This window comes from Podarcis liolepis (assembly GCF_965112155.1).
Source record: "Podarcis liolepis genome assembly, chromosome: 16".
Taxonomy (NCBI): Eukaryota; Metazoa; Chordata; class Lepidosauria; order Squamata; family Lacertidae; genus Podarcis; species Podarcis liolepis.
The window spans coordinates 26110948-26123524 of NC_139567.1; the positions used below are offsets into that span (position 1 = coordinate 26110948).

The following is a 12577-nucleotide window of genomic DNA, read 5'->3' on the forward strand; positions in this document are numbered from 1 at the left end:
TTAAAATTCTGAACCAGATTTCTTCCTCTTCCCTATGTCGCTGCAAACAGCTCACGGGGACATTTTAACCAAGAGGCCTATACAAGGTCAATGGACATACACTTGCCAACAACACCATCACCTTGACAACACAGAATATTCCAATGAAAGGGAAAGCAGTAACCATGGAAACAAGCGATTGCTTGTATCTGGATTTCCTTAACCAGACTCTAGTGACCTTATTCCTGTAACTACAGTCGATATTGCAGGGTCAGAGAGGATGCAATATGACTAAAAAACTTTCCTTAAGATATTCCAGTGACTGATAACATGCACACCTGGTGGACCGAAAGCAGGCTTAAGTCGTAGCACTTTATCAACAATTGGCGAGGTCCCCTCCCTATGACTCTCTCTCACTTCCTGAACACACACACCCATGCGTAAGGGCTGGTAGTCTGGTAATAAGGAGGTAGTGAAGAAGTAGTCCACAAACAGCTCAGAATGTACTTGAGCGACTTAGCTGCTAATATATAGGAGCCAGGGCAAAAACAACATCCTTACTGGACATTAGTAGTGGTATTAGCAGTAGTAGTATTAACAGGAGGAGGAGGAAGAATCATTCTTTTTAAAAAAAATAAGAATAGAACAGAATAGTTTCCAGCCTATTTACAATCAGAATAAAGGTAAAAGATAAAAACATGGCAATAATCAATATGCTAGCAGAACATCAACCTCAAGAATCAGATCACAACAACACAAGCAACATACAGCCACAATAATCCATCACAACACAACAAATGCCTGGGGAAAGAGGGAGGTCTTAACCTAGCGCTTAAAAAATGTTAGGGTCAGCTCCAGACAGGCCTTGCTAGGGAGAACTTTCCACAGCCAGGGACCTCAGTCAAAAAGGGCCTTCTCTCATGCTGTCACCTTCCTGTCTTCCCTTGGAGGGGCTCAGAGAGAAGGACCTCAAGTGATGGATGTAAGGTTTGGATGGGCCATGTTTTGCACATCACAAATCATGCAACTCAAATAAAGCAGGCATCCTAATACATTCCATGCATAAGCCCCTATTTTGCCAAAGCCCTTCCTTCCTTTCTTCTTTCCTTCCTTCCTCCCTTGTAATATTTCTGCCTCCCACTGTCCTATTTCACAAGGCAAACCATGTTTACACACTTTGCATTAAGGAGGCCTAAAGCGGCAAATCCAAAGGATAAGTGAACAACAGGGACACAGCAGCAGACTGGAGCTCCCAAATTTTGCCTCAGGCTCAGATGCTCTGGAGCGTTCCAACCACACAAACATCCAGTTCGAGGTTGGTTTGGCTTGGAAACCATGGAACCTGGAGAAGCAGAGTTCAGGCTAGCAACTCTGTATACCCCTCCTCTACCGTGTGGTGAACTCTTCAGACCTCCTTTGTCATTAGTAGACTTGAAAGGTCTGTGGCTGAAACCAATTAATTATATAGCAGCTTTGAAACTGCTCTGAGCAAGTGTTGCTCACTGGGACTGGCACAACGTGTGTGTGTGTGTGTGTGTGTGTGTGTGCAAGAAGAGAGGAGAAAGGGTCAGTACACTGTGCAGAGAAATTGTGTGACTGCTTCCCACACACTGTTCTAATTCCTGGCCTTCGGCATGCCACTCTCCTTCTGCCCACTCAGCTGGCACTACAGCTGATGGGTCTCTTACCTGCCATTGGAATCATCTCAGCCCTACACAGGACTCAAAAAATACATGCCGGGCACTCAGCTGCTGGGCTGAACCTGTCCCTGCCAGGTGCTAGCACAGCCCATCCCGGTACCCTCCATGCTTCGTAGCATTTGATGCCACAGCATCTGCCAGCTCTGGGGGCACACATTCTGTCAGGTGGAGCATTTGGGTCTGCAGTATCAATGAGTCAAAAACTTGCTTCTTGACTGAGTCACAACTGCACTGAAAACTAATCCTGTGGCTGCAACTTTACATTTGGGGACTATCAACTGTGTGCCAGGAGCTGGACAGAAAATAACTCCTGCCGCAAGAGGAGCATACAAAGGACAGGGAAACAGACAGAACCCAAGGAATCCACCCATGCCTATGCTTCTTCATAAGCATTTGTTATGGATTTGGTGGTTTCTTCTCCCACTCTCTTTCCTTCTTGAAACTTGAGAGGTTGGGGGCCCTTCAATGAAAACCATCAACAGCAGGCACGGGACAGACAAAGGATGCACTTCTTTGTATAATGTGAAATTAACCTAGAAATGTGATTGCAACAGAATGCTGCCATGGCCATTAGCTTAAGTGGCTTTTTAAAAAGATCAGAACAATCCAACAAAGACAGACCTATCAGTTCCAGTGGAGAAATGAGAGAAGCATGGCAATGTTGTGGGGGTGGGTATATATTTTTCTCCCCCTCCTGTATGTTTTGGCACTCCCAATAGCCCTCCCCTGATCTGCTTTTCATCTCATAAACAGAAAAGATAAAGGCACCTAAACGTTTTCTCCATTAGAAGCTAAGTATGGAGAATTGGCTAGGGATTAGCTGGGTGTTTATGGGTTTGCTAGGCAGAGCATCTCAGATATTTCTCTGGGGAGAAGGAAGAGAGCCTAAAAGGGGGCTGGAAGTGTTTTAATGGTTTAATAGGAGAAACAGTGGTGTGTGGTGAATTTTTTCCATAAGGGAACAGTTAGGGCCAGAGGCGCCAGCTCGCAAGAGTGATGGGGGGATGCTGCATGCGTGAGTATCACACCTTCCTCTTAAGCTGGGCAGAAGCATTCTGGACTTTGGGAAGGAGCTGCCAGAGACTCAGCTATACAGCTGCAAGTAAAACGTTTCAAATGTTTTGTAAAGTGCAATATACAAGCGTGACACTAGATGACGAAAGTGAGCTATGCAAAATTCAATGTATTTTTCAAAACGTTTTTTTAAAAAAGCATTTTCACAGCATTTTTTTATATGTGTGTAGATTCCACCCAGGCCTCTGACAGGATGCTGGAGATCCCCTGCCTCCTTCCCAAAGCTGTGTGGGCTTTGGGAAAGTGGTGGGAGGGCTCTTGGACCCTGTCAGAGCATTGTGCCTGCCTCCCTAAACTGGGCAGAAGCTTCCTGGGCTTTGGGAAGGGGGCACCAGGCTTCAATACTTTAGTAATCTAATTTATCGGGAACATTTAGGGAACTAGCCTAGTCCCCCTAGTCTACTGGCCACATGCCACCGAGAAGAAACAGCCATTCTAGGGGCTCAACCTTGCCCCACCGCTCTCCCCCAAGGTAACCCAATCTTTACCACTGAATTGGAACAAATATAAATTGGGTTTCCTCTAGACTGATATTTGCTCTGATTTATTGCGAAAGAGCAGGTCTTCCCAGGAAAACTGGCTAGGCAAGGACAAAGCTACTTGGACCTGTGCCTAGGAAGTGTGGGAGAAGTGGAAGTGAGAAGAAACCCTACGACCAATCAGTTTAATTAGAAACAAGCTTAAAGTGGAAGTTCTAAGTAACGTTCTTAATTCTTTCCATAAAGGGTTTCTGCCTGAAACATAGTATTGCGGCTAGTTGGAATAACCATTAAGCTTTAATCCTAATCAGATGTCTTTAAATAAGATTATCATTTTGTTTACATTGTGCCTCATCCTTTTCAGGGCAGATGGGGCCTGAAACACATGTAGATAGTACACGGTCAACAAGGATTCAGAAATCAATTGCGCTACTTTTTGCCCAAGTGTTGGTAACTTTTTTCAAGAGCTGAATTCCATTGTAGGGTCATCTGTCAAAGGCTGCATCACCACGGTGAGCGGGTCTGAACTCAGTGTTAGGTAGGGCTAGAGCAAATGTTGATGCTTGCCGCCTATCTCTCACTTTTTCTTTCTCTCTTCTCCCCCACTTAGCAAACTGCTGGGGGCAGGGAACAGATCACTCTTGCCAAAGGGAGTGCAGTTTGCCCTCATAGAAAATAGCATGCATGAAATGCAAAGCCATGGTTTGGAATCGCATGGTGAAAAATCAAAGGTCCTTATTGTTCCCGCAACGGCCTGCATGTGAGAAGGCAGGTGTGTGGTGGGCAGGGTTGCATTTGGGCACATCTCTGGGAAGCCAACCTTTAAAATAATCTTTCTGCATACAGAAGTTCACATCCCAGGAACTAAGTGGTGCCTGGATATGGGATTGGCCACTGTGGTGATGATGGGATGGTGGGCAATTTATTTGGGTCCCACAGTTTCATCTCTACTGGTTCAGATGGAATTTGCTGGAGAAGGCAGTTTGTCTCCTGGGGACCGTAGGTTTTGCAGGACTCTGATGACAATTACATTGAATTGCTCGGCAAATGCATTGCAAAGGAAGGAAACATTTTGCCGTTCTCCCGGATGCCACCTCTGGATCCGGCAGGCTGAGTGGGAAAAGAGAAACCTGTGTCGACCGATCTTTGAGGGTGACCAGGCTGCTAATGCAGAGTATGTAATCTGGACATGAAATCTGGCGAAAGCTGCTCCAGTAAATTACCTAACCCTGCAGGTAATTTCTGATTAGCTTGCTCCTCTCCCCTTGATGCTTCGGCTGTTTCCATAGCAGCTAAATCCTAAGTAAAATGGAGACATCTGGTTCAAACTCAGGTAAAGCTCCCTTGGGGGGAAAAGGAACTGGCTGGTTGACAGCAGAGAAATAAAACATCCTTGCAGAAAAGTGAGCAGCAGCAGAAGCAACACCTGACAGCATCACAGGCCAGCTGGAGCGAAACCCCGTGGGTGGCAGACGGGGCCTTGAACTGTTGATGAGGGTGGCAGAGGTAACAGGAAACAGGCAGAGGGCCTGATTGGAGTTAGATGGGTTGACACAACAATAAGATGGGTAGTAAGCATCCTGTAAAATTGCAATAGTCTAATCAAAACTCTTTGGGCTTCGGTGGTGGCTGGTGCCTGCTGGAATTGGTAGGGTGGAGGACAGGGAACCTGGCAGCAGGTGGCACCAGAGGCAATGGCAGGCACAGCCAGCTAATTCTAAATTTGTTCCGATCCTGCTGAATTTCACAACAACGAGACTGAGGAAGAGGAAGTTGGCAGGCAGCAGCCCACCCAGGACTTGTACGTAGGAATGCAGGCAGGCGGGGGTGATTGAGGTTGGGTGGGGTGCTGGGCTCCATTTACCCTAAATGTCCATGCTGCAGTATTGAGCTCCCTCTGGAATCCATGATGATGCCTCATCCAAGCAAGAACCTGCAGATTCACTCTGAAATTGGAGTTTAGGCAAAGATTGGTGGCAATTGTGTTGAAATCTATGCTTGTGGGTTATGTTGTTCAGACTTTGACCCAACACAGCTTTCTTTGGTCTTTATCCCTCCCTTGTTTGTGTACATGGGAGTTGGGGCATGGCAAGCAGCCCTGCCAGGTGTCTGTACAGATACATCTACAGCAAGGGAAACCTCAGCCTCAATACAGCTCAGAACCATGACCACACATAGTTCCATGTTACATTGATGTATTTGCATGCCCCCCTGCATGTCACAGAACTGACCCAGCCATTAGTTAGGGTGATGTCGCTGCTGAATTAAGAATAGTGAAAACACGACTAAGAAGCTTAAATCGTATATATGACTGACAGCCTTCTTTGGAAGTTAAACCAGTGTCCAGACTTTAACATTCAAAAGCTTTACTTGCATAGATGAATTAAAACACAATATCTACAGTCACGTGCTCATCCAAACATAGGTTTACAGGCTTTTCTTCTAACTTCCAAACAACTTTATTTTCCTCTCTTTCCGGAGCTCAGCACTCAGCCTTCTGTATCTCAATTAGGCCTTGCCTTGAAGCTCCTATAAGGGATTTTGACTTTTACCTTCTCCTGCAGTTTTGCTGTCTTTCTTTCAAGCAGAGAAGAAACACTCCAACTTTCTATTCAACTTAGCAGTGTTCACAGTGGATTCTAAAACACAGTCAACTTGTTTCACATAAAATGGATTCTCTCCTTCACTGGTCCCATGTGACCAACGTTAGCCAATCATGAGAACTACTAGAATTCGGTTACCAACCAATCAAATTTAAACATATAGTAATGCATATAAGCACTTACAATTTCAGTGAATTACATTACTAAACAGCCACTGCTTCAAGAAGCAGAAACCTTTGAGGCAGCACCCTTGAGGGTGCCCTCCTGCTCCACAACTTCTGCTAACAGTGGAGAAGAGGCAAGATTGTGTCCATTATGGGTGAGATCTTGCCTGAAGTCAAGTGAGATTCAAGATCTCCTCCCAAATCAGTGTGATCTTACCCAAAATGAGCACCAATTGTGGTGTGGCTTCTCTGGCGGGGCACGCAGCCACAGAGCAGGCAGTGGAGGAGAAGGTGGCAGCAGCAGCAGCAGGGATGGTGGCAGTGCTAGAACATGGCGGCACTTCCTGTTTTGCATCAAGCAGTGAAATGGGATACGCTGCCCCCACTCCTTCACTACTGATGTTTACACTGCACATAGAGATGCCAGGGGTGGAGCTATACAATACATCCCTGTATCCAGGCAGAGCAGCATGAGAGCTAGAATGACTTGTGTGAGAGTGTTTTTAATTCCTCCTTCCTGGACTCAGAACTGATTCAAGCAAGCAGCAATAGGAGATGACACAGCCACCTCAGACTGGAAGTTGAGTGAATGCATGCATCAATATTCCTCAAGTTAAAACAAACAAACAAGCAAACCCCTTGTGTCTGGAAAGTGGGTGGATCAGAGAGAAGGCTAGGCTAAAATCACCAACATTTTAACTTTTCATAGGCAGAAATCCCTTTTTCGTGGAGCAGCATTCAACCACATGATATACCATAAGAAAATGGATGCTGTTCCTTCCACGTATTTGAATCGGACACATAAAGCCTTTGCACAGTGTGTGCCCTAGGCAACGTTCATCCATGTGCACAGTAGGCATTTCCAGGTCAGAATGACTGTTTGCAGTTTGTTCTCAGTCATCATCATCATATCATCATCAAATGCACAGGACCACGTGCAGTGCCAGATCTAAGATCCCCACCAAAGTATGACATGTCTGACAAGGGGAAGTCCCATCATCTATAACAGGGAGATGCATCTTCTTAGAGTATCTTACCTTTGGGTGAGATATGTCTCCAAGTGATTGTAGGGTCCGGCCTGCCCATAGCTATGCAGGTGAGACTGACATTGCCACCTTCATTGATGGAGATGTCCGAAGAGATCTCAACAATTTTGGGAGGTACTGCAATGACAAACAAGAAGATATGAAAGTCAAGTCTCAGTTTCTGAAAGCTCTTACAAATAGACCATTCTTTGTGGGTTTCTGTACAACTAGGTTAAGGATGATCACTACCAATCTGTGGACCTGATCTGGCTCTCAAAACAATTTAACTGCCCCCTGGAGGCCTCACGAAATTTCAGCTGAGGTGCAATAACTTTTTTTTGGCTCACCCATAATTCTTTCCAAAACATGTAACAGATATTGCTATTATTTGTTATTTCAACTTTCTCTAAAGGTTGTATGCAATTTTCTGGCCATGCCCAGGCATATGTGCTCAAAAAAATTATGAATCTGTTATGTTTGCAGTAAGCATGGGTTTTAGTGTGAACCTTACTAAATCTACACTTTCTAAAACAATGTGTGAACCAAAACACAGCCATCCTTCAAAATTTGCATTTCTCTGAATGTTGTGATGCAAATCTCCAGTAGTGTCCAGTTGCATGAGCACATCAGTGAAAGTAATATAAAAAATGTATTATATTAGGTGAAGTTGTTTGCAAATTTGGGTATATTAGGCAAAATCACATTAAAATATGCATATTGCAGAAAACGTGCAGTAAAATGCTGATGGGTCTTCATGAGAATTTTTTTAAAAAATAAAGACCATTGCAACTTGATGCAGAAATTTGGCAAATTCAATTTAAGATTGGAAAATTGAGAAACTAGCAGATACCAAAGTTATACCATCCCTCCATCCCTAGGTGCCAGTGACTTTATGGTGTAGTTGGACCATCCACTAGGGGACTTCCAGTCTCTTCTGAACAAAACCAATGTCTATAGAAGTTGGCAACAAAAATCATTATTCCTTGTGTGTATCTCCATGGGATAAAATATAATGAGGAATGAAATGTCTCATCACTTCCACAGGAGTCAGTGATGGCCACTAGATAGCTTTAAAAGAGGATTAGACAAATTCATGGAAGAATGAATGGCTACTAGCCATGATGGCTACTAGACATGGTGGCTGTGCTCTGTCTCTTCAGTTGGAGGCAGCGTGGCTTCTGAATACCAGTTGCTGGAAACCACAGGAGGGGAGAGGGCTCTTGGGCGCTGCCTGCAGATTTCCCATTGGACTATCTGGTTGACCACTCTGAGAACAGGATGCTGGACTAGAGGGGTCATTGTCCTGATGCAGCAGCCTTCTTCTGTTCTGTTCTCCTCCTCTCCTTTGGTGGCCTAAATTGCATTTCAGTGAAACTGATTTGAAACAGAATGTGATCAGACCCATGCTTCTTAAGAAAAGCATCGTACAGTGGTACCTCAGGTTACAGATGCTTCAGGTTACAGACTCCGCTAACCCAGAAGTAGTACCTCGGGTTAAGAACTTTGCTTCAGGATGAGAACAAAAATTGTGTGGAGGCAGCGGGAGGCCCCATTAGCTAAAGTGGTACCTCAAGTTAAGAACAGTTTCAGGTTAAGAACAGACCTCCAGAAAGAATTAAGTTCTTAACCTGAGGTACCACTGTACTTTAGTTTATATGTGTATTAATTAAGACACAAACTCTCTGTATGATATCTGTGCACCCGTTGTTGCACATACACAGAAAAAGTCTTAGCCAAGCAAGGTTGCCAAGCAACAATCCCAAACAGCAATTGAAACATAGTATACAAAACTATTGGCCAAATAACTAATTAATCAAAAGAGCACTGGGCAGAAACAAAGAATGGGAAACCAGCAAAGACATTCAATAAAAGGGGAACTCAGCATAAGAACCCAAAAGGAAAAGACACTCTGTTCTCAGAGAGTGCCAAAACTGTACTACTCTTGTCTGGACCCTGGAGTCTTGAGCACTATGGAAAAAGTGCCTGGAAAGAACTGCCCTCCTGTTCCCATTTAGTCTGGAGGACGGATGATTAAGAGGTGGCATCTTCACATATTTGAAGAGGAGTTACAAAAGTGATGGAGCAAATAAGCTTTTTGTGGCTCCAGGCAGTAAGACCCTAAGCAATGGGTTCAACTAACAAGGGAAGAAAGAACTTAGACAACACATTATAAATAACTTCCTGATGGCACAAGGTGGCTGTCAGTGGAACAGACTGTACTGGAAAGTGGTGGGCTCTCTGTCACTGGAGGTTTTAAGCAAAGCCTGGATGACCACTCTTCAGGAATGCTGTAGCAGTGGACTGGACGACATTTGAAGCCCCTTAGAACTATAGGATTCAATGATCCCTTGTTATCTCAGAATTCCATGCCCAATTTCATACGTAGAAAGAAACCCTACCTAATCACAGGGTGGTGCTATTTCATATTTAATTTTATCTAACAAGATTTACATACCACTTACTTTTAAAAAAGTGATTGGCATATAATAATGTAAAATATTCATAAGGAAATACTGATAAAATTTACAGGCTTTGAAAACCAGTAGATATCACAAACATGTCAAAATATGTACTTTTCCATCTATTTTGGGGGACTCAGATTTCAGAAAATGGGGGAGATGGTACCGAGTTGTTGAGCTTGGATTGCCCAGGGTTGTTGAGCTTTTATGGGGGGGGGGGACTGCAAAATTTCTCACCCACAAAATCGTCTGTCGCATTGCCAGCAGAAGCTGCCAATCGCTTCTCCAACTGCTGGAGCGTTAGCCAATCAACACCACCCATTGACGCAGCAACCAATAACATGTGCAATAGCCGCTGACAGCCTTGGCAGCAACCGATCAAACATCCACCCTGTGCAATAAAGGGTAAAGGGAACCCTGACCATTAGGTCCAGTCGTGACCAACTCTGGGGTTGCACACTCATCTCGCTCTATAGGCCGATTTGTCTGCAGACAGCTTCCGGGTCATGTGGCCAGCATGACTAAACCGCCTCTGGCGAACCAGAGCAGCACACGGAAACGCCAATTACCTTCCGCCGGAGTGGTCCCTATTTATCTACTTGCACATGCAGTGCTTTCAAACTGCTAGGTTGGCAGGAGCAGGGACTGAGCAACGGAAGCTCACCCCGTCATGGGGATTCAAACCGCCGACCTTCTGATAGGCAAGTCCTGTGGATTAACCCAAAGTGCCACCCGTGTCCCTCACCCTGTGCAATACCTATGTATAAGACGACCCCCACTTTTTAGCATGATTTTTAAAGGAAAAAACATAGTCTTAGAAACTGAAAAGCACAGTAAATAGAACCAACAGGTTCTAAACCACAATTTATATGTTTGGGAAGGCCTTCCTAAAGAAACAACAGGTTTTTAAGAAAGTGTTGAAAGTGGTCCAACAAAGGCACCTCCCAATATTAATCAGCACACTAAAAGGATCGATTCCCTGCAACTGTGAAGCAAATGTTATATGGCACTTGTAAGAGTGCCAGTTGCACAGACCAAAGTGGTCAAGTGGGCACAAATGGGCTAAGGTGATCCATCAAGCAAACTGGTCTCAAGTTGCTGAGGACTTTATATAATAATAGCAACACCTTGGAATTGGCTGAGTAGCAAATCAACAACCAGTACAGATTTCTGAGCTGGGGGGGGGGGTATGACAGAGCTTCACTCCTTTGAGGAATCATGCTGCAGCATTCTGCACTAACTGCATTTTCCAGAACCAATGCAAGGGAAACCCCACTTTAGATTGTACTGCAGTACTCCAGTTCTGAAATCACCAATGCTTAACTAAAATGGTTTATTGTTTTATTGCTTTATTTATTTATGCATCTATATCCCACCTTTTTCTCCAAGGGTTCTCCACCTCCTCATTTAACCCCCATAAGAACCCTGTGAAGTAGGATAGGCTGAGAGGCAGGGACTGGTCCAAGGAGCGTCATATCTGAGTGGGGATTCAAACCCAGGTCCTAGCCCAATATTCTAACCACTACGCCACATTGGTTCTCCTGATCCAAAAATGGCTGCAGCTGTCATCATAGCAGGTGACTGGTGTCTCAAAACACTGTGTACTCGCTTTCACAGTTATTTTGCACAAGATGAATGGGGGCTTTGAGCTGATATGATCAGGGCACCCATGGCTTTTGAAGCCTCTGCATGATGGAGCAAAAAATCCCTTTGCTGGTCCTGCTCTGAGGTCCACCCCTCTTTCCTTAGATTCCTCCTCCTCTAGGATTCCCTCCACGGTGTCTGGCGCAGACTCCAGCCTTTCCAAGTGAGCCGTCTGAGTGCAGAGGAACTGCAGTGGCCTTGCATACATTGCCTCTGACGTGCGTAGGTAAGTAATTTATTGATCCGTAAAGCACTTCGAGACGCTCAGGAAGGGATTATGTCATGCCAACGCTGCGCGATAAAATAAAAAATGATGGACTTTTTGTGAACACGGGGGTGATTTAGGGTTTGTAGCTGGAAGTGTAGTTAAAGTACATTTTAAGTGGAAATCAAGGTAGGTAATGAATTACACCGCGTCCGGAAGGGCTGCTGGGAGTTCATTTTCCTGGCTTCTGAATCAAGAGCTAATATTCTAACTGTACACTAGAGGACAACAGAGGATTGAACACAAGCTAATGGAACAGGCCTTTGGCATTGGGTGAGGCAGGGAATGGGGCTGAATTTTCATCCAGGCATGGAGTTGTCCCAATGGCATGTTAGCCAAAGTAAGTCATTGAAGAAGACAAGTAAACGATAAAGCCGTTGTCTGAGTATAGTATAAAGGAACAGGTGTCATCAAACCATAAAGATGTCATTAGATTCACTAGGCAAAGAAGTGAGAGAAATCTGAACTGAAATGGTGCCTCAAGCAAAGTCTGCCAAGCTTGGTTCATGTGACAACCAAGTGATGTCATTCTAATGTCTGCATATCTTATTCCAAACCATCTGGGTGGATCCAGCCATGGGACGGATCTGACCCAGGTGGACTGATGAGCAGATGAATGGACAGACAGCTGCTGTCCTCTTGACTGTTTATGGCTGGATCTGTTTCCATTGAGCTCCTGCTCGATGTTACAATGAGATGTCAGCCAGTGTGGTGTAATGGTTAGAGCACTGGGCTACCTACCTCACAGGGATGTTGTAAGGATTAAATAAGAAGCGAGAAAACCATGTACGCCACCTTGAGCTCCTTGGAGAAAAAAGGTGGAGTATAAAGGGGAAAATACAATAAATAATTGTCATAATTTGAATCTGAGGGAAATGATAAGTTTATCATACAGGTATTTGTATTATTATTATTTGTAGTAGTAGTAGTAGTAGTAATAATAATAATAATAATAATAAACACTCCATGATCCTTAGAGCCAAATGAAACTTTGAAAATATGGGCCCAGATGCAGTGTAATCTACTTCACCCTTCAAAAAAATCCATTCATGCTCTCAAAACCAATAGCAGTTGGCAGGGGTGGGTGTGGGGGGCGACAACTTACTTTCACCTTCCATCACCACCATCCCTCTGGCAAATTAGGAAGGGGCAGCAAGGTCAGCGTGGGTGCAAATGCACTGGCAG

The 12577-nt window shown here is 44.6% G+C and overlaps 1 protein-coding gene across 8 annotated transcripts in view; it reads right to left on the reverse strand.

The window, feature by feature from the left end:
• Positions 1–12577, reverse strand: part of LOC310695248 (protein CEPU-1) — a 798779-nt gene that overhangs the window by 90838 nt on the left and 695364 nt on the right. For all 8 annotated transcript variants that reach the window (XM_083479377.1, XM_083479376.1, XM_083479382.1 and 5 more), the window contains exon 4: positions 7037–7162. In XM_083479377.1, the coding sequence (XP_083335503.1) occupies positions 7037–7162 (126 nt within the window). The remainder of the gene's footprint in view (positions 1–7036; positions 7163–12577) is intronic.